The sequence below is a fragment of the Rousettus aegyptiacus genome, unplaced genomic scaffold, assembly GCF_014176215.1.
Source record: "Rousettus aegyptiacus isolate mRouAeg1 unplaced genomic scaffold, mRouAeg1.p scaffold_m13_p_8, whole genome shotgun sequence".
Taxonomy (NCBI): Eukaryota; Metazoa; Chordata; class Mammalia; order Chiroptera; family Pteropodidae; genus Rousettus; species Rousettus aegyptiacus.
Window position 1 is genome coordinate 1,061,224 of NW_023416311.1, and position 22,251 is coordinate 1,083,474.

At 62.7% G+C, this 22,251-nt stretch overlaps 1 protein-coding gene across 2 annotated transcripts in view; it reads right to left on the minus strand.

The window, feature by feature from the left end:
* The window catches only part of PRKCB (protein kinase C beta), a 193,083-nt gene that overhangs the window by 14,436 nt on the left and 156,396 nt on the right, over window positions 1-22,251 (minus strand). For both annotated transcript variants that reach the window (XM_016155513.2, XM_016155512.2), the window contains exons 11-16: window positions 14,409-14,500; window positions 13,228-13,290; window positions 8,567-8,705; window positions 5,475-5,555; window positions 5,178-5,285; window positions 1,313-1,453 (exon numbers count right to left, since the gene is read on the minus strand). In XM_016155513.2, coding sequence (XP_016010999.1) covers window positions 1,313-1,453; window positions 5,178-5,285; window positions 5,475-5,555; window positions 8,567-8,705; window positions 13,228-13,290; window positions 14,409-14,500 — 624 coding nt within the window. The remainder of the gene's footprint in view (window positions 1-1,312; window positions 1,454-5,177; window positions 5,286-5,474; window positions 5,556-8,566; window positions 8,706-13,227; window positions 13,291-14,408; window positions 14,501-22,251) is intronic.

Here is a 22,251-nt window from a genome sequence, read left to right on the forward strand (position 1 = left end):
TTCCCCAGGTTTCCAACAGCACTCGGTGAACGGCTCTCAGCTCAGCACGCAGCAGCACCGAGCACGACTTACGACCCCGGGTGAGGTGATTTTCACGAGCCCACCACCACGGCGGCCTTCGCCGGCGCCCGGACACCCTCCCCGGCTCCTGACGGCACGTGTGAACCGTCAGGACCACGGACAGACACACACACGCCTCTCGTCATCCCGCGAGGCGCAGGGTGGTCTGCCCCGGGCACCCCGGGGACCCGCCGCCGGCCCGTAGCTGTCGTGGTCTTTCCGGATGATCCCCGGGGAAGTGGCTCTTTTCCTGAGCGTCTGCCGTGAGCCAGGCGCTTCCAGCACTGGGAGGGACAGCGCTGGCCTGAGGGGCATCGCCGGGACGTAACCAGAGGCTACGCGCTCAGGGCTCGGTGCGCCGCCTGGCACATGACAAGTGGCCCGGGAATTAATAACAATAAGACGGAAATAAGTACCGTTATCCTGGTCATTTTCCTCATCTTAACATCCAAGGCCCTCACACGACTAAGTGTCGGTGACAGATTCACGTGCGCTTCTCAGCCTCGGTCGGCAGTTGGCCACCCGTAATCAAGTCCCCGGGTCTCCGCCCCACGTAACCCCATAAAGAAGCATCCTCCCAGCAGAGTCACCGTTCCGATTAAATCAGGTGCCGACAAGTACCCTCTGCTGAGCCTCTGGGGATGGAAAACCTTCCTCCTGGGGACCTTAGTTCCCGTGTTAGAAACGGTACCTCAAAGCCACAGGTGCACCCAGGGCCTCCAGGAGGTCAGTGAGCAGGCCGGCTTCGCGTTTTGGGGGAGCCGGCGGGGGGTGCTGTCTCACTCACTGACTCAGGCGCAGTGTATGTTTTAGAATCGAATTTAAATACTGTTGAGAACAAAAGCATGGCCTTTTCTCTGCCACTATAACGAGAAATGCAACCGTCGAATCGAGAAAAGCATGAGGCCAAAATCAGGCTATTTGCCATGGTCCGAAAACGGACTTGGACGCTGCTCGCCAGAGGGTCCTTCCCAAAAAGCTGCCCACGAAGACGGGCGCAACAATCCGACGGGCGGGCCTCCGAATCGCGGCGTCCGGCGCTTTCCCGCTCGACGGAGGACGCGCCGCCTGGAGGGACCTCGCCCTCGTGCGTGCCCACGGACGCTGTGCGGCAGCACGCGAGGTTCTGGGGCCCGCGTCGGGGTCCGCCCGCCCCCCCTGCACCCCGGGAGAGCGGCGAGCGCACACGCCGCTGCCAGACTCGGGGGAGGCGGGCGGCACGGCCGACGGGGCGGGCGGCGGGCGTACTCACGGCTTTCGGCTTGTACGGCGGCTGGATCTCCTTGCGCTCCAGCTTCTCCCAGTCGATGTACCGGAAGAACGCATGCTCCTTGACGTCGCGCTCGCCTTCGGGCCCGCAGCCCAGGCGCTTGCCCGGGTGCTTGGTCATCAGCTGCAAGAGAACACAGAGAAGCGCCGCGTGGGATGAGCTTCGGGAGGGGAGGACGGGCAAGGACGGCGGGTTCCAGCTCGCCGCTCGTCCCCGCCGCGACCTGCCGGCCAGGCCTGCGTAACGGGAGGGCCCCGAGGCACGCTCCCCGCTCCCTGTCCCAGAGCAAGGTCGCTTGCGACTGATTAAACCGAAGCCTAAACGGGGCCCTGAGTGTCAGGCGAGACATGTCCCACGATACGTTTCGGTGGGAGCATGAGTCTCATGCAATTACTGGCACATTTAATGAGAACAGCTTCGGTAGCTTCTACCCCCGCCGCGAGAAGACGGGGAGTTTGATCAGGCAAAGGCCACGTTCGTTCAGATAATATTTGCATTTCTCTGCAGAGCCCTTGCGAAAATGACAAAACGGAAGGAAAAAATATTAGTCAAATGGGCCCGAGTTTCAAGTAATTACTTTCTGGAAGCTCATTAGACAGTCAAAACCTAGCCCGGCGCGCATCACACATTACACTAACCTCCGCTGAGGTTTCTCCGGTGTTCCATTTAAATTACTTAATTATCAGAACCCTCCATCTTCGGGTCTCTGAGCCCATGCTAAAAAACAAGATGAATCGATGCCCTAAGATGCTCTCGCAAACGAGTCCAAAGCAGCTTGAAAATATCTCCATTTCACGACTTTGGCAAAGCCGCAGAGAGAGACGGAGGAGCCGGTGATTAAAAACAAACAGACGAGCTGGCCAGAGGGCATCGAAATGCACACAAAGGCCACCGGAACACGCAGGTCCGAGAGGCCGGGCTCTCCCGGGGAGACACCAAGCTTTGCACCCAGGATTTGCAGATGTGGGGGCAGGAGGAGCCCGGCAACTCACGCCTACTCTGCCCGGCGTCCAGTTGAGCCAGATTCCTGCCTACCGGATAGCTGGTCGCTGGGGACCACCCCGCCCCCCCCCCCACACACATACACAGATGATGCTTTCCGCTTGTGCTGTATCCTCCAGGGGAAGAATAATTGGGCTCATACATTCTACGCAGCGCCTTTATGTATTTACACGCAGGCGCTTGCCTGATTCCCACAATAAGCCAGTGACTTGGGTGTGCTATTTTTCCCAGTCGAATGACAAGGCAGTTGACCCTCAGAGGGTCTAAGTGACGGGACCGGCGAGGGCTCAGAGGTAGTCAGTGGCAGGGCGGGGGCCAGACTCCTCCTCCAACACCAAAACTCCGGCTTTTAAGAGTGAGGAGAGCGCCTGGCGTGTGGTTTCCACCAAGACGTCTGTGGCTTGGCTCGGCCCAGAAAGGCTGATGAGCGCACTGAGCCAAGCCTTGACCTTTGTGCAGGATTGGGATGGAGGACAGCGAGGGCCGTGCAGGCCTGGCCACCGACATGACTGTTAACAGCAAGGTTGGCAGCGGTCCGAGCAGGAGGGGCGATCGGAGCAAAGTCCCCCCCGATTTTTTTTTGGTGCAAAGCGGGGTCTTTCACGGGCTGGATTCCGCAAGGGTGTTTTCAGGCGCAGTGGGAATGTTTTCAAAAGCCTTGCTCAGTGTCTGTGTGTGAGCAGGAGGCTGCCAAGTTAGGAGAAGCCGCGGCAGAGAGGCCGGGGAGCAGCGCGTCCGGGCCCGGCTCCCGCAGTCTGAGCCGCGGCGCCCGAGGCGGTGCAGACAGCTGGGCGTGATCAGCGTTCCTGCCTCTGGTCCCGCACGGCCTTCCAGATGCCCCCCCAGGGCCACCTCCAGGAGGAAGCGTTCAGCTGTGGGCTTGCGCATGGCTCTGTCTTTGCAGGCGCGGCCCTGAGGAGCGGGCTCATGCTGGACTCAGCCCGCTCTGCTCACACAGGTCCCCAAACCCAAGGGCCGGAAAGTCACCCCGGTGAACCCCGAAGGTTATGGGTCGTAACTTGATAGAAATCCGCTCTACCAGGACGAGTGCTAATTGGAGCTGAAGCTGAAGGCGGCTGACCTGGAAAAGCCTTCGTCCTCTGTGCCCCAGCTCCAGCCCCCGCTGTCCAGGCCCCGCGGAGCTGAGAAGGGGGAGGCCCTGAGCCTGCGCTGAGCACCTACTATGCGCCTGCACCACTCACGGGGCTTTCTCTTACGCCGCCTCATCGAGCGCTCTCGGAAACCCTGTTCCAGGAATATCGTGATTCCATTTTCACAGACAGAGACACAGAAGCCTGGAGACGCAAGGTAACGTACTCGAGACCCCACACTGAGGAGGCGAAAGGGTCGAGACGGGCAGGGGGCTCTCGATGCCCCAAACCGCCCACTTTACAAACTCCCGTCTCGGGGGGATGCAAACCCAGGTGCGGACAGGAGCCGGCGCCGTGCGGCGCCGTTATCACCCCCGTCGGCAGACGAGGTCAAACGGCCTCCCGGCTGGCTCCAGGCAGACGCCGCCGGGACCGGGCGGATGGAACGGGGCCGGACGGGGGGTCTGCAGACCGCAGAGGGCACGACCAGCTGACCGCCACGGGGCCCGCGGGGGTCGGCGCCGGCCTGGCTCTGTGCCCTCTGCAGTCCACCAGCCTCGCTTGAGCTGACATGGACCCCGCCGGCTTCCGCCCGCCTCAGCCCCGCGAAGCCGGCAGCCCCCCGCGCGTCTCGAATGGCTTCCCCCCGGCAGCCGGAGCCCAAAGCTTCGGCGATCCGCCGAGAATGGGGGTTCTGGGGTGTGACGGGCGCTTGGGGACTGTAATGCTGAGCCCGCTGCCCGGGTTCCCCAGGTTTCCTGCGCCCACGCCGGCCGCGTGGCTCTGGCGGTCAGGGCGGGCAGGGCAGTGGGGCGTCTGCCACACCCAAGGCCCCAGCGCCGGCAGCCCTGGCCCGTCCGGGGCACAGGCGGTTCGGGCGCCACTAGCCAGGGGCCCCCCTCCCACCGCGAGGACGCGCCCTGGTCCCGGCCACACCTCTGTCGGGGTAGACGAGCTGCCGCCTTCGGACAACGCATGTAAGGACCTGGCCCGCAAGCCACAGGGGGGCTTTCAACACCCGGACTTCACCTCCGGGCCGAGGCGGAGGGCTGAGCGTCAGGTCCTTCCGGGAGAGTGGACCACTGCCCTCCAGGGACTCGCCACCCACGGTGAGCATGCCCCAGACCTGATGGCCAGTGCACGTAGCGACCCGTGACCACGAGCCTGAGCCCCGCCTCGTCACAGGGGCGCCGGCAACGCCGCCTGTATGCGGCTGGCCTGCGCTCTAGCCCTTCGGGTGTCGTGGGGGGGTGCAGGGGGCCTTGGCAACACAGACCCTGGTCAGCTGGTCTAGAGAATCCAGCGATGCAGCCTGATGTCTTCTTAAGAACAAGAGCCGCACGCTGAATGTTACCCCCATGCACACACACGCACACACGCACGCACACATGCACAAGCACACACATGAGCACACATGAGCACACACACGCACGAGCACACACATGCATGTGGACACACACACACACACACATGCACACATGCACAAGCATGTGCATGCACGTGCACATACACACGCACACACGCGCACACATGCACACACACGCACACACACATATGCACACACACACGCACAGCAGACGCAGCAGGGGCACGGCTGACGGACTGGCGCCCTCTGCTCTGGGGGACGGGGTAGCAGGTCCCGGCCGGGCTGGTGGTGGGTGAGGGTTGGAACGCAGCCTCTGCCCCTCACCCCCCGCCCCGCCCGCGCCCTGCACGCAGAGGCCCTGGCCCCAGGCTTCGAGGGGCTCACTCACCCCTTTGCAGATGGCCACGGCCTCCTTGGACATGGACTTCGGGTAGGCCACGGTGTGCTCCATGATGGACTGGAAGAGCTCGTCCTCGTCCTCCCCTTCGAACGGCGCCTGTGGGGCAGAGGACCGTGGAGGGGCGCCCTGCCGGATCCCCACTGCCCCGCCCCGCGATCTCCCCCTGGGGCTCCCGGGAGCCTGCACGTCGGGGTGGCCAGCGGCCAGCAGCGGGGTCAGCCCCGAGGCCGGCGGACATGGGTGCGGGTGGGGGATGTCGAGCATGGGTCACGTGGAGTCAGTTACCTGCCCGGCCAGCATTTCGTAGAGCAGGACGCCGAACGCCCACCAGTCCACCGACTTCCCGTAGGGCTGGTAAGCGATGATCTGGAAAACAGAAGGCGGGCGGTCAGGCGGGGCGACCCGTCTCCCTGGAGGCCGACACCGCCTCCCTGCAGGGACGGTGAGCCCTCGCGGGGCGGGAGCCGGCGGGTGCAGGGAGAGGCCTGCCCTTGCCTGCCCCCTGCCCACCGCGAAAGAGCGAATTGGCCGTCATTTAAAACTACCGAAATGTGCACTTAGAACAGGATAAGGGGGGAAGTTGCATATTTTTTGGTTTACCAAAATTTAAAAAAAAAAGTTAAAAAATGTAACAGCATTTATTAGTATTTTACTATTCATTTAACAGTATGGATAAGCTAAGAGAATACAATGAAAATCACCCATAATCCTCTATCAAGAAAAAAAAAACCTGATATTTCATCAATTTCCTTCCTCGGTCTGTCGATACGCGTTAAATTTGTTAAGGATGTACGTGTTAGTATGTGCAATTTTAATAAAGTGCTTTATTCTCTTACAAGTTCCAGGCTAACACCTGCGCCCCGACATAACCAGGTCTTACTTCAGCATAGAGCTCCCTACACGGCTACACCAAAACCTGCTTTATCAATTCTCCATCGGTCGGATTCCTTCCAATGCTACGGCAAGAGCCTCGTAACGAGGCGTTTGCACGTCTGGCCGGTTATTTTCTGGGATAAACACCTGGACGCAGAACTGGCGGATCGCCTGGCACACACAGCTTTCGGGTTCAGGGTACGGCCGCCCTCACTGCCGGGCCCGGGCCGCGTCCGGCATGGCTGTGAGCAGCCCAGCTTCCGGGGGCGGGGCGTGAACTCGGCGAGTCGCAGGGGCCGGAGGCGAAAGGCCAAGGTCTAGGGTCCCGCCTGCCGCTGCCCTCGTGCGGGATCCGGGGAGCAGTCACCTAACTTCCCTGTGCAGAGTCCCCGTGCGCCCGACGATTCGTCTTGGTGTCTGCGTCCCGGGGTTCTGCGAGACCGGGGCAGGAGCACATGCCGCTCGCCCATCGTGCCCTCGACATGTCCGCCGGCACCCGAGGGCCCTCTCGCTCTGCGACCGGCCCTTCTGGCCGGCGAGCGAGTCACGGCAAACGCGGCTGCTTCTCACCTCCTCCCTCAGCTCCCCCTGGGAGATCAGAGACGCCCGGAGGCCGAGGGGACAGCTACCCGGGAAAGTGTCCTCATGACGACCTTACGCCTTCATCCTTTATAAGGGACAGCTGGTGCCGGGGCGGGGTGGGCAGCCGACGGCGGTCTGCGGCCCATTCCATCGGCTCGGGGCTTCTCGGGCCGACCCCCCGGACTGGCAGACACCGGGCCCCACCTGAGCGCTCCTGCTCCGCTTGGCCCAGGGTGACGCGTGGGCACCCCGTGTTCCCAAAGCCCCCCAGGAGACTTTCACGTGCCGCAGTAGCCGAGAACCAAAGGTGACGGACTCAGGCAGCTGGAGGACCGTTCTGACGTCCCAACTCACTGCTGGCCACGTCCCAAGGTGACCTACACAGGGAGGACCCCATGGCGGCCCCAGAAAGGATTGATTCCTCATAAGGACGACTTCTCGATTACTCAAGGAATGCGAGAACATATTTACATCGTGACAACTTTAAGCCGTATCAGGTGGAGCCAAACTTCCCGTCACCAGAGACGCTCAAGGCTACACACACCCTCGGCCTTAAGGACCGTCAGAGCTCGTACACGCCTCGACGCACACTCGTAGGAGAGACCCGGCCGCACGCGTTATTGTCCACGAACAGGACCACGTCGTACTTACCAGCGTGCGCCTTGATTTATTTCTTTCCCTGAGCAGTTTGTCTCCCACAGCGACCTGCCCCTATGTGACTCACTCTTTTGACTCGATGCCCAGTAGTGGTCCATACCGTAAACAACTCGGTCATTGGCCCTGCCTCTGGCCCACGGCCACCGTTCAAGGGCAGGGTTCTGACCTTCGCGAAGGCTGCACAGCGCCCCCCGGTGTGACGTGGCAGGCTGCGGCCAGCCACCCCCCCCCCCAGCCCTCAGGGACAGACCCCGAGTCGGTCGCTGCTGCTCATCATTCATACACAGTGCGGCAGCGGAGAAGGGCCTCGGAACACGTCCCCTCCCACCGCGTGTGCGTGTGTGCGTGTGCGTGTGTGCGTGTGAACTCGGTCCCTAAAGAGGAACCGCTTTGGTGAAAGAGAACGCAGGTTTGAAATTCCGTGCCAAGCTGCCGCGTTACACAGGGCCACCGGTCACCACCATTGTTACGTGTCAAGTGACCGACGGTTAGGCAGGCAGGGGAGGATTCTAGAACAGCCATTGCCAGGACTTGGGGCCACCCCCCCCCCCCCGGCGCCTCACAAACACGGACTGCAGAGAGGGAAGCCCTCTGGGCGCCGATGCGGAGGAGACGGGAACGTCACCCCGCGCCACAAACGTGTGCCCCGCGACAAGCGGGAAGCCCGTCTGGCTGCTGACCGTCTCCTCGGGGACGGGAGGGAATACATCGCTACCCTCCCATCGACGTCCTCGTCACGGGAGGAAAACGCACGCGCCTCCCAGGGTCGGCACGACCCCTGCGCACCGGTCAGGACACAGACCCTGTGCCGCACGTCTGCCCTGGGTCCCGGGACCTCTCTTCCTCCCTGTCTCTCCTTTTAGCCAACGCTCCAATGCCACAATCAGGAAGTGCCATATGGCCGCAGGCCACAGCGGCTCCACGAAGGATTTTACTGATGCGTGGTAGACGGCTCTTTGGAGTTCTATTTCCATTTTCTCCCAAACCTCGATGTATTTCGGGCCTGAGTTGCTGGCTGCAAGCTAAGCTAATTTGCATGTGTGACCCCAAAGGACTGCTTCAGGGCCCGGGAGGGCGTCCGGCCCGGGCTAGGCCTGGCCCCCGGGCTTTCACCTCAGGGGGGCGATGTAGTCCGGGGTGCCGCAGAAGGTCTTGGGCGCCTGGCCGGCCCGGCCCCAGCTCGGCCCCGCCCCCAGCCCCAGCTCGGCCCCGCCCCGGCCCCGCCCTCGGCCCCGCCTGGGCGTGCGGCAGGCCGCGGCTCTCACCTCGGGGGCAATGTAGTCCGGGGTGCCGCAGAAGGTCTTGGTGGTCACCCCGTCCCACATGTTCTCCTTGCACATGCCGAAGTCGGCGATCTTCACGTGGCCCTCAGAGTCCAGCATCACGTTGTCGAGTTTCAGGTCGCTGTGGGGTGGACGCAAGAGTTTGGGGACTTCATTAGACGTTGCTGATCGCCAGTCAACCCTCAGCCACGCATTCCTGTGCTGGGCCCCGGCCCGGGCGCCGTGGGGACACGGGGCCGAGGACGAGCCGGCCCCTGCCCTCCGGCGGCTTGCGATCGAGCAGAGAGATGGGGAATGGCCCACCCCCACCCCCCGTTTTCTTTCTCTGCGAAGCCGGCCGTCTCACGAGGACACCCTGAGACACCGGCTCTGGGAAGAGACACCGCGGAAAGCCGCGTGGTGCCCGGCAGGCCGCCCGTGGCCGGGAGCACCTCGCGGGGGCTCTCGCGGGGCCCTCGTACCAACCGGGGCGACGTGTCTCTCATTGGATTGTCCATGTCTCCCAGGAGCGCCGAGGGTGAACAACCGGTCGAGAGAACCTGATTTAACTCCCGGGGCTCCGAGCGCTCGTAGGTCACAGCCGGGACTTCCCGCCAAGCCCTTCCGATCGAAAACTGCCTCTCGCGCACTCGCCACGTGGCAGACACGGCGGACGAGGTAACCGCCCGCGCCGGTCAGAGGCCACTCGCAGAGCCGGAGGACGGGAGGACTCGCGTCCACGAGCAGGACCGTGAAGGCTACCACAGGGCGGAGTGAAGAGGAGGGCGGTGGACGTGACCGACACCTCAGACGGGCGTCGGGGGGACACCTGAGTCGAGGAGGGGAGCCTGACGTGTCGGGGACCCCCGCACGTTCCCAGCACACAGGGCGACTCCAAGGTGGACACGCCTCCCCCTCCCGAACACCTGTCCCGGGCGACACTCGGTGCTCAGCACCAAGGAGCAGGGCGGAGCCACGGGCCCGGCGGCCTCGGTCCCCGTGGAAGCCCAGCGCCCTGGGAGGTAAGGGGACCCGCGGCCGCTCGGCTCAGACCCCTCCCCTCAGTCGTCGTCGCTGGGCAGGGGGCCTCCGCGGTGTCTGCCCGTCCTGGCCTCATGGGATGAGGGACCCTACATTTTCCTCTGAAGAACCGTCCTTCCCTGATTGCCACGTCACGTAAGGCTGGGGGCGCCGACCGTAACTCCTGGCTCCAGGAGTGGTCAGGCAGCCCATCCCGGCCGATGGACACACCCCAACCCGCTGGTCGCGGCGATGCCTTCGGGGATGGCCCCGTGACCCATCGTGAGCTGCTGGAGCCACGGACTGGTCCCATGGGAAAGGGCTGAGCTCTTTTTCACACTGAGATTCCTCGGTTTGGGGACAGATCGTAAATCTAGAAATGCCGCCGGTCACCAGACCGAGAGAAGGCGGCCAGTATGGACAAAGCAAAGCACAGAGTGGAGGCTCGTAACGTCATCTGAACCCCTGGATCTAATCAGGCCCAGAGGAGTCAAGTCTGCCCCCCGGACTTTTCAGTTATGTCGGCCCCAAAATGCCTCGTTTACCTTAAGTTAGCTCGCACTGAGTGGCTGCCGTCATTGTCGACTAAGAGAACACAACCTGGAACTACATCCTGGCCCCTCCTGGCGGTGTGTGTGAGGCCCCGCCTCCTACAGGCGGTTCCGAGCTGCCCCTGCTGCTGCCTGCACCACCCCGCCTGCACTGGCTCCGCCCGCCGGCGCTGTCCGTGGTGCTGCCCGCTCCGGGCCTCCGCGCTCAGCCACCAGCCGCGGGTCTCAGGTCTCTCGGAACCCCAGCTCGGAACTCAGCAAAGCTGGACTTCGCAGCAACTCGCTTTACCTGAACACATGGCCCTCTCCCTTCGCCGGACCACACGCCCCCAGACAAGTGGGGGGAGGCAACCAGGGTCATGAAAAAAAACCCTCCACTCATTTTAGAAAGGGAGGTTCAGGCAAGAGCCAGGCGGGTCTGGGGCGGGAGGACGCTGCGGTCATGATCGCTGGACCCTTTTATGCGACATGACGAACCTTCCTTTGTGCTTCCAAAGGGGGCCGGGGCAACTGTTTTCATTCTCAAAAACTCATCATGGGAAAAATCACCACCCGCTCCAGAGATGGCGACCAACGAATCACACACCGAGTGTGGCAGGGAGGACCACCTGCCTCCCCCCACCCGGCACCCCCAGACATGGTCCTCAGAGAGGGCACATCTGACATCCTTCCTCGTCCCCTTTACTCGAGACCTGTCTGATTACCTAGACGTCTGACCAGGGAGGGGGGGACTCGCAACACTTAAAAGACTTTAAAAAGCCATCCATGTTCCGTCATGTAATTTTTCTTCCCATTTTCATCTGACTATCAATTTTAAAAGCTGTGTCAATTGAAGAACTTTACGGCGAGCAACGAAAACCAATTATGACTATTTCAATCTAAAAATGATTGTAAAAAGGAAACGGGGTGGGGGGCAGCTCACGGACTCTCTGAGGAGGCTGAGGCCCTGACCTGGAGGCTCCACATCCAGGAATCATTCCTGTCTGCCACACAGTGGGTCTGGCGAAGACACCGCCCACGCCACCGCAGGACACGGGCCCCGCCCCGCTCCGTGGAGCCCCAAAGCTGGGCTCCGGCGCGCTGCCAAGAACGCCTTCCGCTCCCTCTCGCCTCGGGGAGCTAGGTGCCGCTGATTTCTATGGCCAGCCTCCCTTTCCTTGGTCACCGACTTCTGACTGGAGATCTTGGGACAGTGTGGCGACTGTCAGAGCCCGGACTGTGTGGCCGCCTGGCTCCAGGGCACTGTGTGAGTATCTGGTCTTCCGGTCTGGACAGGAGGCGGCGGACTCTGTTTCTACTCACACCCGAAGGGGTCTGGACGCCGAGTCGTTTAAATGAGTGATAAATGCCCCCTCGGAAGACTCGCCTCCTTCAGAGGAGGCCCGTCCGGGATGGGACCGCACCCCCGGCGTCAGCGCGAGAGAGGACGACCAGCGGAATGGACAGTGACCCCAAGTCCCTCCGATCGGGAGCCAGCGGAGGCGCTGGCCCGAGTTTAGGGGTCGCGCCATACAGAAGATGACATGCCTCCCGTTGACCCCAGAACAGCATTCGGCACGAGATGCTCCCGCCACGGCAGTCACAGGGGAAACCGAGGCCCCAGAGGCCCTGCCGGCCCCGGCTCATGCTCGCACGGCGGCGCAGGGTCGCTGAGGGCGTGCGCTGGTCACCGCTCAGGTCACCGCCGTCCGCTCCGGCCTCCTCCAGACCAAGACGGCCCGCGGGCCCCACGAGCCACTCCCCGCCCCGCCCCCTCCGCTGCCAGGGGCAGAAGGGAGGTGGGGGGCCTTGTACTTGGGGGGAGCATGCCCCACCCCGATTCGATTTCACATGGCCACTTCAAGGAGTGTTGGGTGGGGGGAGCCCCAGGACTCCAGGCTCTGGCCAGGCCCCCGCCTGCCGCCTCCATCCCTCCGGCACCCGCAGCCCCGGGGACCACCGGGGATGACCCCTCTAGGCCTTAAGTCCTGCCTCCGGCAGCTGCTTGGCGAGGCCCAGGACTCCGTGGTCACCCTGACCCCTCGGACCCTGACCCCGTGCTCTCGGCAGAATGACGGGCCAGCAGCCAGCAGGCAGATTTTCCTCCGAGGCGCTCACCACGGCCTGACAGACCGTAGCCTTACGATTTACGTATCTGTCTCCCGCCGGGGGAACCGCCTCTCTACGAAGGCGGGTGGTTCTGTCCGTGTTTCTCACGGCTGGACCCCACCGCCGGGAAGGCGGCCCGGCGTGGCGCAGGCCTTCGATGGATGTGTGTCGAGTGACTAAATGAAGCGGACTTTGTTTTTATAGGAGACAGTTAATGAAGGAGACTCGTCATCACGTATATGGTGACTGTGCTAAACGAGGCAGGACAGGCCTGGCTGACAGGCCGCAGAACAAAGGTCCGTGTGGCGCCGGTGACGTGGACTCTCATGGCTCGTCACAGCCTTTTAAACAGACCCCGCCCCCCCCACGCCAAGCGCCTTCGGGAGCCCCGTGCCCCCCGCCAGCCTCTCCGGTGTGACGGACCAGCCAGCACCAGCGGGGCCTTCTCCATGTGCACCCACACGACCTAAGGAGGACCGTGCCACGTGGACTCTGACGAACGGCAGCCTCGGGCTCAGGCGTCTGCCTCGCGTGAAGCGTAGAACGGGCCCCGGCTCGCGCGGCTCCAGGGCGGGCAAGGGCCGCGCCCCGGCCTGACGCCGTCCCTCGGGGCGAGCTGCCCAGAGAGCCACCGCTGACTCGCAGTTACACAGCCGGACGACACAACTCGCGTGTCCCGAGGGCGCGACCCATCACCTCCGGCCAGCCGAGGCTCTCTGCCTGCTCCCCAAACGTGCTCGCGGGCCCCAGGAACGAGGCTCGTCTCTGCGAGCGAGCCGTCTGCCATCTGAGGCTCCGCCCCGTTGCCAGGGGCAGGCCCGTCGGGATTTTCTGTCACTTCCCGGAGCTGCCCAAACCCCGCCAGGGCAGTGGGCGCCGCCACCTGGCGGACACCTGCCTGAGTGGGCGCGGGAGACGGCCTCCCCCACCGCGGAGGCTAATTTTAAAAGCGGTTAAAGACAGAGGCGGGCGGGGGAAGGCCGGGGGCCAGACGCGCTCACGTACCGGTAAATGATGCCCTTGCTCTGCAGGAAGAACAGCCCGATGGCGATTTCTGCGGCGTAGAATCTGAAATTAGGAGGGAAAAAAAAAGGCGATGGAGAAATTCGAGGACACCGTAGCGCCGGCCGCCCACCCGGGGGTGGCCAGGGCTGCGGGAGTGAGGACGGGTGGGCGGGGCGGGGTCCGAGGCTGCAGCAAGGACGGACTGTGGCGGGAGAAGGCTCGGCGACGGCTTCGCGGGGCGCGGGGGTCCAGACGGAGAGCCCGCCTCAGACCAGACCAAGCTAAGCCCGCTCGCTGACAGCGGCTAGCCTCTGCTGCAGCCCGACCGTCTGCTCGGCACCCTCCCAGCTACCTGATTCCCCCTTCGCTCTCGTCCCAGGACCCGGGTGCCTCCATCGCCCCCTGCTGCTTGCGTGAGGAAACCAAGGCTTAGTGCCGTGAGGTAACCTGACCCCTGACCCGGCTGGCGCGTGACAGCCAGGTGGGAAGGGCGGCGGTCGTCAGCACCCGGAGGCCTGGAAGGGAGCAGGGGACGCCCGGAAGGGAGCAGGGGACGGCCACAGCTCGAGGGCGGGGTGGGACAGAGCACACGGGTGTGCCGTGTGTGACGATGGGGTCCGGCCCCGTGGGCCACCAGCCGTTAGAGATAAAAGACCACGGGCGACCCTGTGTCCCCTCAGGATTGCGCCGAGAGACAAACGACAGGATGAGAAGCTCCCGGAACGGGGTGCTTAGGGGCTCCGCAGCTGGAGGAGGGGGCAGGGCAGACGGAATGGAGCAGCCACCCGGGGACCTGCCGGGGGGACGAGGGCTTGGCGAACTCCGAAGGCGAGGCGATCGGGCCGAACCCGAGGACCGGCTGTGATCCTGGCCACGACGCCGTCTGCATTCTAGGGAGACGAGCCGGCCTCCTCGTGGGCCGAAGGGCACAGAGCGGACTCGGCAGGAAAGTCGCGCTTCTAGAAGCCTGGGCCCGGCCTCCGCACCCCGGGACCACAGAGCACCCCGGGCCCTCGTCCCCATGGAGGCCCGGAGCGCCCGACGACCAGGCGTCGGGGTCCAAGAGCGGCGTGGACAGAGAAGGGGCCGGGAAGATGCGACCCCCCGCTCGGCTACAGATCCGAAGCCACCGAGATCCCGCCCCGCACCCGAGGGGGCGCTCGGCCCTCGCTGTCTCTTACACGGCGTGAGGCTCCTTGAACCGGCCGACCTGCTGGATGTGGTACATGAGGTCCCCGCCGTTCACATACTCCATCACGAAGTACAGGCGGTCCTGGAGGGACAGGCAGACGGCGGCGTCAGCATCCGGGCGTTCCCCGGGCTCTGCGCGGTGGGCGCCGTGACCCGGCCCCCGCCGGGTCCCCGTCTCCCAGGCGCAGAGCCCGGGAGGTGAGCGGGGACGCGCAGGCCGTGCGCGAATGTTCGTTTGCTCTGGAAAATCCGCCCAGCGCACGAATCCTGTGATTCAGTGGGCGTGTTACTTAGGACGAAGCCGGCTTCAGTAGAACGTGGAACGCGGCGCGTGAACCCGGGCACGGGTGGCCGGCGGCAGTGGACGCCAGCCTCCGCGACGTCCCCGTCACCGCGGTGTCCCCTCCTCCGTTCCCGCGGGCTCCCTTCCGCGGGGAGCAGGACTCGTGCCCCCCGCGGGACGCTGTAACGCGACATCAACAACACGCAGATCTCACTCCGCGCTCTCCCGGGGGAGCCGGCCGCCGCGTCACGGGGCCGCCCACGACCGCGGGGGGCCACCCGCCCCCGGCCAGCACCCACGGCCGGCGCGCGCGCGAGGCCCCTGGAGACGGGACCCCACCCCGTCAGGCCGTCAGATGACCGCAGCCCGAGCCGGCCACTGGACCGCAACTTTCTTTTTAAAAAAATTAAATTTATTGGGGTGATGTCGGTTAACGAGGTTACGTAAGTTTCACTGTACCGGTGTGTAACACGCCATCTGTACATCGTACCGTGTGCTCACCACCCGGAGTCTGGTCCCCTTCCGTCACCCCCACTTCCCCCACCGCACCCCCTCCCCCTCTGGTCACACCTTTCTGTTGGGTGTGTCTGTGAGTTTTTGTTCATTTGCTTATTTGCTTCTGTTTTATATCCCGCATCTGAGTGAAATTGCACAGTTCTTGTCCTTTTCTGTCTGACTTATCTCACTTAGCACGATAAAGACCTGAGCATCGGACCTGAGACGATAAATTGCATAGAAGAAAACATAGGTGCGAAACTCATGGACCGTGGACTTAGAGAGCACTTCGTGAATTTGGCCTCCAAGGCAAGGGAAGCACAAGCAAAAATAAATGAACGGGACCACATCAAACTAAAAAGCTTCCGCACAGCAAGAGAAACCGTCTACTAGGTAAAGAGACGACCATCCAAACGGGAAACTATGTTTGCAAGCAACGCCTCCGATAAGGGCCTAACATCTAAAATATACAAAAGAACTCATACAACTCTATAACAACAACAACGAAAAAAAACCAAATGATCCAATGAAAAAACGGGCAGGGGACCTGAACAGACACTTCTCCCCGAAAACGTGCAGCCTCCCCTTAGGGACCCCAGCACCTGGACCCGCCAAGGGAGTCACGCCCGAGCCCCTGACCCACAGAAACTGAGATACAGACCGCTGGCTGCGTTTCAAAGCGCTGAGTTTTGGGGCGCCCGGTAACAAACGGCGCCATGATCCCGGGGAGAAATGAACACTTACAGCCTGAAAGACAGGAGCCCCGCAGGCCGTGTCAAGGAGCAGGAGAATTTGGGCCAGAAAAAGGAATCTACACCCCATCCGGGGACTTTTGTCAACACATCGTTCGAGGGAGACGCATACTCCTTCACGTCGGGGCCGCGTCCAGCTCAGCTGCGGGACTGCGGACGGCGTTCCCACGGTGTGACCCGCACGCGGCAGGCCCCGGCGGAAGGTATCAAACACGCGGCCTCCTCATCCGCGGGGCGGAGAAAGGGACGGAGCCCGGCGCCCACCCGTCCGTCCCCCACCCAACGGTGTCCGCCGTGTGAGGGAGTGAGCTCCCCTCTTCACGGGGACCTCCGCTTGGGTCAAAGCACACGACGCACACAAAACAAACAGAGAGAAGGAGGAGAATCAGTGGGAACTACGGGACGGCCTGCGCGGGCTGCCGCTCTGGGGCCCTTCCCGACACGCGCGCTTGGGTTACAGTCACGTGTCGGTACGGCTGGGTCGTGCCGAAGTCACAAAGCTATCGTGCAGCCACAAGGCCAGGGCAGGGGCGGCGGATGAGGTGAGTGCGGGCGGCGTCCACGTCCGAAGTCAAGTGGGATCCGAGGCCTCTTCTCACAGCTGCCCGGCCGCCTGACACGGAGCCGTCGCGAGGCCTCCGGAACCCCCAGCCTCCTCTTCGCCTGTGGAGCGGACGGCACTCGCCTGCCCCGTACGCCGAGGTGACACGTGAAACGTGTCCCGTGTGACGCCGGCCACGAAACGGATGCTGAATCCACCGCTGAAAAAGGCGCCTCGCGGGGCAGAGGACGTCGCCGTAGCCACGTGAGCCTCTGTCGCATGTGGGTGCCGTGGGTCCAGTCGTCAGGGTAACGGCAGTCCTGAAGTTTCTACGAGACCGTGTGTGGGCCTCGCCCGTCTTCCCGAACAGCCCACGCGACCATCTTCCTTCTCAACACATGGACAGCGAGACTCAGAAAGCGCGAGTCCCCTGCTGGGGGTCACTCGGCAGCGAAGTAGCAGATTCGGAATTCGAACCCAGGCGGATCGGTTCCAGAGTCTACACTCGTGACCTCTGATTGTTAGGCTGCCTCCCAGGTAAGGCTCTGAGCCGGACGCTGTGTGGCTCTGTGGGGGTGCCCTCCCCTCCGGGGGCGTCCGATCTGGAGGGAGGGGCCTCGGAGACCCAGCCACACGTCGGGACGGAAGAGGGCAGGGCCGGGGGGAGGCGTCCAGGATAATCAATCGATTTTGAAATGTCGAAGGGCCTTCTGCACTCGCGCTGGTTCACCCGCTCAGCACCTCCGAAGGCAGAATCGCGCCTCCTGCTCCCAGACTGCGACCAGTGCAGGACACTTGCCGAAGGGTCCCACACGAGGTAGTTTCGGGGTGCAGCCAGCCAGCCAGAGGCGCCGACACCCGGATCCTGGCTCTTTGGGGAGGGGGGAGTTGACAGAAAACAAGCCTTTAAATAGCATCTGTCTTTGCTGCACGTTGAGAAGAACCAAAACACTTGCTTTTAAAAATTATTTTTGAAACTGGCAGATGGCATCGGCCACGGGAGAGAAGCGAGTGAGGGAGAGCTCCCCCTCGCTGTTCTCCGCCTGGAGGGACTCGACGTGCCCACTAAACCCCCAAGTCAGAATCCCAGCGCGGGGGGCGCGTGCTCCCGGGGAGGACGGCCCCGAGGCCCGTGGCGTCTGACCCGTGCCGAGCCCGGCCTCGGCGCGCCCGTGTTCCGGGCCCTTCCACGTCACGGCTGACATCTCGCCGTCATTTCCTTTTCCGCGCGAACGCTGACGATGCCCGGCCCGTGCCGGGGGGGACGCCACCACCAGGCCCGCCGCCGCGAGTCGGTCATCGCCGGCGCCCGGGCGGAGGGCTCCCCGGGCGAGCGGGGAGACCGCACGCACCCCCCCGGGGACGCCTCGCGGAAGGGCAGGGCGCGTCGTTCCGCCCGGGCTGCGTCTTCCTGACGGACCTCGCGGGGGACAGAACCGGCACTCGGGAGCCCCCCGAGTTCACGGCGACTGCTGCTGGGAAGGGGAGCGGGGCGCACGCAGCGACGAGGGGGGAGAAGGGAGACGGGCGGGGCGGGCCCAGACTGCGGCAAGCCAGGCCAGGCCGACACCCCGAACCTCGCCGGCCTCCCGCGCGGGCCTCGAGATCCGTACCCGGTTCGTCTGCCTCGCCTACTGGAATTTACTCATTTTTAAATATTTGTGTTGATTTTTTTTTTTAAAAGAAAAACCAAACACAGTTATTTAAACACTTTAAACATCGTATCTAAGTCCTAGATGATGGAAATTCGTGGTCTCCGAATAAAACACCCACACACCTGGCGTCCGTGAGCCCCATGCTGCACCCGCTCTGGCTGGGGGCGCATCGGCCCCCAACAGGACTTGTTTGTAAGACAAGCGCCAAGTGCCGGTGTCGAGTTCCCCCTCACTTGAAAGGAAGGGGCATCCTCGCCGGGAACACACGGCCAGAGACCTCGGACGCAGAGAAGCGAATTCTGGAACGGCGAGCGTTTATTCCTGCATGTCACGGAGGAGTTTTAAAGGGGCAGATGGTCATGAGACACAGCGGGGCCTCGGGCCTTGGGGAAAACACACACGGCCCGCCCGAGCTGTCGTCTGAAGCAGGCCGTGAGAAAGGACCGCCCGCGAGGCCCGAAGAGCCTCGCGGCCCCGCCTGGGGACAGGCCCCTCTGCCCGCCGCGGCCTGACATCTGACTCGCTCCCCACGCCCCCCAGAATATCACGTCGGGACCTCAGAGACCCCTCTCCGAGTCGCACACAGCAGTCACACACAGTTCGGCAAGCCGCGTGAAGCATCGAACAGCGTTAACTGGGTGTCCACTTGAAACCGGGCTTGGCGTCCTTCTGCGCGCTGAGTTTCCCGAAGACGCTTGTCACAGCTCGAAACTCCAGCTCCCATCTCCCCCCCCCCCCCCCGGGCTCCAGCCGGCTGCGGGGTGTCTCCACGTGGGTGTCCACTGTCAAGTCCAATTAAACGCTCAGAAAGGCGAGCTCGCCACGTTTCTCTCCCGAACTGGCCGGTCTGCTCGACTTTCGGTGTCAAATTGTCATTGTTGTTTTTATTCAAATTGTCGTTTCCCGCTGCCCCGGCCTCCTCCCGAGCGTGAAATGACTTCGGTTAATATTCAATTTCCTTTCTCCTCGATCTCCCCGTATTCGACCAGCAGGTGGATAAAAATTACATTTTATTTGTCTGTCTGTCACTGCAGCGTGCAAAACGGTTGGACAGAATTTCCCAAACCCGGAGTGTGAGCGCCAGTGGGCGGCGTGTGCGCGATCCACCCGAGGGTCCCAGGATTCAGAGAGATGATGGCTCTTCCTCCAAGACAGCCGAGCGTGGGACATGACAGGGTGCTCGCGAGATGCCGGGGCACCCGCCGCGTTCGATAAGCCACTGTCGATTTCGAGAGCACGTGCCGCGCTCGAAGGTGAGGTGCGGTGCTCCCCTAATGATCTTCAGGGACCCTCCCACCCGGCCGGTGGGGGCGTCTGCCTGTGAGTGGCTCCTCTTCGTGCTCACACCTGCCTGTTCCTCTCAAGGACCCGTGCGGTGCCGCGGCTGGCACGAGCTAGTCCCGGGTTCGAGTCCCGGTGACATGGCTCGCTCGCTCTGAAACCTCGCATCGGAGACCGGCACCTCCCCTGCCCGTCCCAGGGCGAACACGCATCAGAAGGCACACGTCAAGTCCACGCGAACTCACAGAGCCTCGCTCACGCGGCGAGGCGTCCGGCCACGGACACGCAGCCCGCACGGCTTCTCCGGCCCCCGGGTCCTGCGGCCTGGGGTCTCCCTCAGGCCAAGCAGCTGCTGCCCCTCTAACTTTTTTCTCCGCCTTCTAAGCCTTCCTGTCCCCGGAGGGAGCTACGTTCTCCAGGGCGGGGGCCGTCTCGCGTCCCCAGACTTCCACGGCCCTTCGGCCGCTGAATGCCGGGGCGAAGGCGGCACGGACCGGCCGCGTCTCTGCCCACCTGCCCCAGCGCCACGTGCCCCGGCTGCACCCCGGGTCCTTTGCTGCACCCCAGATGGCGGACCCGCTTTGGCCGCCCGCAGCCCTGACACCTGCCCGGTGTGCTCTGCCCCCCGCCTGTCCTTCACCAAGCCGCGTCTGTCCTGCTCCAACCCCGTCTCCTTGGACCGAGACGACGTCTTCCCGCTGACCCGAGCTCCTGCTCTTCCCTCCCTACAGCTACCGGACCCCGCGAAGGCTCCCAGCGCGGCAGCCCGCGAGCGGCTGACCGACCGGGCCAAGGGCAAAACACGTGACCCGTGCTGAGCAGTGAGGTTCTCCGTGCTACGACCATGAGCCCGGGCACCGGGTGGACAGGCGCCCTGCAGGGGGCCCAGGAAGCCACATGAGGGGAGCAGAAACACAGGAACAGGCAGAGAGAGACGCGTCGGCTCTAGAAAGCGCGGAACCTGCGGACCCCAGGCCCTCGCGAGGCGCGGGTGCTTCTCCGCCTCTGGGCTGCTCCCTGCCGGTAGAACCCCGTTTTCCTCCTTACGCACGAGCCCGTTTGGAGGAGCGGGCGCTGTGCTTCTCGCGACCCGGCGACCCGGCCGCTGCCGCCGGAGACGAGGACCCGTGCTTCCCGCGGCCAGAGCCGCGCACCACACCGTAGCCTTGGATACCGCCGCCCACGTGGGGCGCTCCTCAGTCACCGAGACTCCCCGGACACTCCGGGCACCCCGCGGCCACGCGGCCGGGGGCCACGTCTGCACGCACCGCCACCCCCGGCCCCCTCCCGCATTCCGGGCCGGTCCCCCCTCCCAGCATGCCTTGCGGCCGAGTTCTCGCTGGGCCACCAGAGCGAATTTGGGGAGGAAGTAACTCTGGTCCTTCAATGACTCATGAAATCTAATTCTATTTAAAAAAAAAAAAAAAGTAGAAGAAGAAGAAGAAGAAGTGCATATGTTCAATTGAAAACATTTAAAATAGATGTTTTGCTGAGGAGCCTCAAGCGGCTGTGCCCACGGGCAGTCGGGGAGCCACGCGAACGTCCCCAGCTGACGAGCTCGTCCCCGGGAAGAGCGTAACCCTTCTGTGCCCGCGTGACGGGCTGTACCCCCAGCCCAGCTCCGGCCACGCAGGTGGCCTCCGAGGGCTGTTTCTTAGGCACTGTGTTTAATCCTCACGCATTATAGCTACTTTAAAGACGATGAAACCCACGTTCGGAGCTGTTCAGTGACTTTCTGGGGGTGGGACGAACCCAGATTTATCTGATGGAGGCTGTCGCACTCAGTCCTTCGTGCATCAAGAACCACGCACCTGAACCCCCTTCGGCCAAGACCCGTTCCTCCAACGAGCCAGTCTCTAAACATTCAAACCCCTTCTGATGGCTTTCACGTCCATTTGGGCCTTGACATTTGCAGCCTCAGGGCACGTTCGATACTCTGCAAACTGCTCTTTCTTAGACACTTCCGAAATCACCTAAATTCCAAAATGAAGACCATTGCCCACGAGCCCCTCCCTGCATCGAGTCGGTGTTCCGACTGGTCTTTTCTATGTACGCGTTCAAACTGGGCACATCGCGAACAATCTCTCTTAAATAGAATTTAATACCTTACATTTTCCGTTCGACGCTGGGCCGCGAATATCTTTCAGAGATTATTTAACCCCATTGTCTAAGAATACGTCTGATGTAACTGCGTCTCTAAATAAGTTTTGAGAAACTAAACTTGCATCGTTTCAAGAACGACAGGGCTGTTTTGTGTACCGGTGGGTGTCTTGTTCCCGTCTATCTTTGTGGACCACCTTCTGGATTTTTTTTTTTTTGATCCTATTATGGATCCTTTATCTTCAAAATTCTAAGTCTCTGGCAAGCAAACACATCCAATTTGCAGCGTGTTATACCAGATTTGTCATTTTTTTTTTTAAAGGTGGCTGATTCATAAAGGGATTCTGGGTCACAAGATAGAAAATGACAACCCAATAGGACCGCAGTGGCCTCGGGGCAGCTTCTCGGACACCCCGAGCGCGCCCCGCCTCGGGCACGCACGCTTGGCCCCGCTGCCGGGAACGGGGGGCCCCCGGATCCCCACTCGCTCTGGCCTCTGCTCAAATGTCACCCCAATCAGATCCCCGTCAGAAATGGCATCTCCCTGCCCCGTCTCTCCGTCTCCAACCCCTGCGTTTTTTGCCGTTTTTGCTGTTTACCGTCTGTCTCCCTCATTTGCACAGATTCCAAGGGAGCGGGGACTTCGTCTCTTTTGTTCACCGACGCGCCCCTCACGGTGACACAGCTGTGCCCCGACACACTCACGGAAACAGATACGCGTCCGCT